The 2,005-nt window shown below is 28.8% G+C and overlaps 1 protein-coding gene across 3 annotated transcripts; it reads right to left on the reverse strand.

Annotated features, from left to right (window-relative positions):
- Window positions 1-15: 15 nt before the first annotated feature.
- On the reverse strand, window positions 16-1,999 carry LOC111037262. 3 transcript variants are annotated; one of them, XR_002604865.1, is made up of 5 exons: window positions 1,708-1,999; window positions 1,564-1,650; window positions 1,205-1,487; window positions 159-316; window positions 16-27 (listed from the first exon to the last, which is right to left on the reverse strand). XR_002604865.1 is itself a non-coding variant. In XM_022319687.1 (4 exons), the coding sequence occupies exons 1-3, from the start codon at window positions 1,825-1,827 to the stop codon at window positions 1,395-1,397; spliced, it is 300 nt and encodes a 99-aa protein (XP_022175379.1). In that variant the 5' UTR covers window positions 1,828-1,999; the 3' UTR covers window positions 1,115-1,132; window positions 1,205-1,394. The 3 variants fall into 3 exon arrangements, 1 of the variants encoding a protein (XP_022175379.1); XM_022319687.1 differs by lacking the exons at window positions 16-27; window positions 159-316 and adding an exon at window positions 1,115-1,132; XR_002604864.1 differs by lacking the exons at window positions 16-27; window positions 1,564-1,650; window positions 1,708-1,999 and having other exon boundaries at window positions 58-316; window positions 1,205-1,557.
- Between the last annotated feature and the right edge of the window lie 6 nt (window positions 2,000-2,005).

Raw genomic sequence — 2,005 nt, forward strand, 5'->3', positions numbered from 1 at the left:
TTTTTTCAACATATGCTCTACCACAACCTAAAACAATATTAAAAGCTCCATATTTAGATTAAAATGAGTAACAACGCATAACTCTAAAATATATTAGTTATCACACAAACATATAAATAATATTAATAATTAATTGTCATATAACTATTATTTGGTACCTATGGTCTTATTTGTTCCATAATCGTATAGAGGCAATAGAGCACATAACACTTTTGTCTCTTCTGAACCATCTGAACAATCCTTATGACCATCACAAACCCGCAACAATTCGATACATAGTCCATTTGATGAACAATGAAACTTGTCCTAGGTGTTTCTATAATTTTTTTCAAATGTGTGACATATAATAATTAAATATTTATTACACAACAGTTAGATTCAACCTTAATTGTATATTACTACTAATCAGCCATCTGCAAGATATATGGTTAAAAAATATCAAATTTGCATTATAAACGATTGACTGACATATTAATATATTATTGTCATGTTAACTGAATTAGAAACAAGTTAGTGAACAAAATATTCTAATAAAAATACCTATAAGGTATTTGCGAATTTGAAGTGTTTATTCAACTTAAGACTTTTAATTTAAAATATATAATATTAAACTATAGTTAAGTTATAAGTTGCTTTTATCCTATGATCCTCTTTACATTGGAGAGGCTTTGTAAAGTGTTTTTTTTTATAAGGGAATTGAGAGGGTCAGAACAGAACTCAGAAGTTATGTAGTTAGTACTAGGCACGATTAAAGACACGGCGTCAGAAGATTTTCTAAGACCATAATTAAAGATATACTGGTTGCGCCACGAGTAACGACTAGAAGTGTCGTCAACTTTTGTTTGATAAGAATTATATATATAAATATCTTAAATCGTAGGATAGGCCATTTGTGCTTTATGTAATCAAATCATCAATGAACTCTCTAATTTTCCTGGTATTTAGGTCTCTCGTATGCAAAAATCGTTCCAACCGAATTTATGAATAAATTGAATTTATCAACAAAAAAAAAATGAGATTAAAGAATATTTTATTTTCTTATAATAGATATGAACTATGAAAATTGCCTTTAGATTATTTGAGGCTTATTTAAATTCCACTTCGCAAGTATTTGCTAAATACATCAACTGGTCTATAGATGAAAAACAATATGTGACCGACTTTTGATTAGTAACTGGTATTAACTAGTTAAGTGAAAACTTACCAATAAATTCCCATCTTTTTGGATGAGGCCTTATGATTTTTAAGAGTAATGCATGGTAACTTTCTAAATAATTATTTGTCCTAATATCGCAATTATATACTGTAAATCTTTCAGGAGTTATGGAATGAATCCAAAAAGGAATAATGTATTCATAAATAAATCGGTGGTACACCAAAGCAACATATTCATACTACACTATGAATACAATTATGGCATTAACACCATCAACCACCGAAGGAACTCTGCCAATTCTTTCAGACGGAAGGTATGGTAGTGCAAGTATCTGTAAAACATTTAAATAATTAATTCACCATAGTGATATATTTTAAATGTTTAATAATAGGTAAAATATTAAGAACCATCCGGAAAACACGAGCAGCAGCAGGGTTTATTTTTACTAAATTGTAAACACCAATCGACTTGTTTCTGGCATACCCCAGAATCGCCTAAATGAATTAGTAATAATTATACATATATTTTAATACTTCTTATTAAACCCTTACCTGACAATAATGAAAATAGCAGCCCTGATGAGTTATTTCAGTAAATACAGTATGTATTGCATTGATTTGCCCAATTTCATAATCTGCAATCATAAGATTTTGGTATTGCAGGGGTATCATATCTTTGATACGTGAAAATAATACAGTATATATTCCTTCAGACTTTCCATTTAAAAGCGCATATACCAGACGATAGCTCTATAATACAAAAAAACAAGAATTAAGACTTAGAACAGAAGAAAAATATTCATATAAGTTTCATAACTGCTGAATATAGAAAAGAACATACAACATTTTT

Source organism: Myzus persicae, unplaced genomic scaffold (assembly GCF_001856785.1).
Source record: "Myzus persicae strain clone G006 unplaced genomic scaffold, MPER_G0061.0, whole genome shotgun sequence".
Lineage (NCBI taxonomy): Eukaryota > Metazoa > Arthropoda > Insecta > Hemiptera > Aphididae > Myzus > Myzus persicae.